Source organism: Lipotes vexillifer, unplaced genomic scaffold (assembly GCF_000442215.2).
Source record: "Lipotes vexillifer unplaced genomic scaffold, Lipotes_vexillifer_v1.1 scaffold4, whole genome shotgun sequence".
Classification (NCBI taxonomy): Eukaryota; Metazoa; Chordata; class Mammalia; order Artiodactyla; family Lipotidae; genus Lipotes; species Lipotes vexillifer.
The window spans coordinates 4,657,829-4,658,985 of record NW_006785876.1 but is presented as its reverse complement, the minus strand read 5'-3'; the positions used below and the strand labels follow the sequence as shown (position 1 = coordinate 4,658,985).

At 61.4% G+C, this 1,157-nt stretch overlaps 1 protein-coding gene across 1 annotated transcript in view; it reads right to left on the bottom strand.

Moving 5' to 3' along the window:
* CUL9 (cullin 9) overlaps positions 1 to 1,157 on the bottom strand; it is a 38,448-nt gene that overhangs the window by 1,680 nt on the left and 35,611 nt on the right. Inside the window, exons 38-39 of the mRNA XM_007458255.1 lie at positions 962 to 1,079; positions 499 to 632 (exon numbers count right to left, since the gene is read on the bottom strand). Of these exons, the coding sequence (XP_007458317.1) occupies positions 499 to 632; positions 962 to 1,079 (252 nt within the window). The remainder of the gene's footprint in view (positions 1 to 498; positions 633 to 961; positions 1,080 to 1,157) is intronic.

The following is a 1,157-nucleotide window of genomic DNA, read 5'->3' as shown; positions in this document are numbered from 1 at the left end:
GAATGCCCCCCGCTCAGCACCGCCCTCCACAAGCCACTGCCTCTGTGTAACGTGACTCAGAGGTGGTCTCCAGGGACCCAGGATACTGCGGTGAGGCACCACCCCCACTTCCCATGTATGTTCACACCTTTTCTGCCCAAGTTACTACCAGTCCGTAAGCTCCCTGAGGGTGGGATTCCTAGTTTAGACTCGACATCAGAGTATTAGAGCCAGAAAGAACCTCAGATCCCCTATTCTGGTGGATGCCAGTCCTTTGCCCCCAGTCCTAGGATTCTAAATCCACATCTGCGAAGAATCTTTTGAAGAATCTCCCCAGGTGATTCTGGGGAGCAAGCAACTGGCCAAATACCCTTGATCTGGGATAACCAACTCCATTTTCCAGGAAATGCCAGGTGGCTAAGGGGCAGGCCTGGGAGCTGGGATGCACGCCAGGTCCATTTGCCCTTGACGCCTTTCCTTCAGGATCCCCCAGGGCGGCCGGGCCGGGTGGGCGGCTACCTGGGTGGAATGCTGCAGGATGGCCAGCAGCCGCTCCTGGATCCGCCGCAGCAGCTCCAGGCCCGTGCTGAGGTGCTCCGCCCGCAGGAGGCGCAGCGAGGAGCCCAGGTCTCTGCAGCGCAGCAGGGTCTCTTCTGCAGAGGGGGCAGGGCACGGGGGCTCCCTCTCTTCTTCCCGTCCTTCCACAGATGCATACTGGACGCCCACTATGTGCCACCCACATCTACCGGGGCCTAGCGCCTAGAGGTGGGGACAGGTCGTAACCAAAGCAAAGGTTGGGTGAAGGGCTGTGTACTGTGTACCTGAGGACTGGAACTTTGTAACGGTGATAAGGCTATGAAGGACAGGAAGGGGACAGAGTGAAGGTGGGCAGCTGGCTCTGGTCACCCACCCGTTTGTGTGTCGGGGGTGGGTGCTGGGGGAGAGGGGGCAGGAGAGAGCACTGAGTGGGCAGGGCGCTCACCCAGGAGGATCTGCAGGGCGTTGGTGTGCAGCTCCAGGGCCTCGGTCTGCTGCTCCACCACGTCCACGTGCTCCGTGTCCTGGCTGTAGAAGCTGTACACGCAGGCGTAGGCCAGCACCTGCGGAGCCCAGGCGCCGACCCCGCTAAGGCCGCCTCACACCAGCTTCTTCCTCCCTCCCTCCCTCCCCCCCCAGCC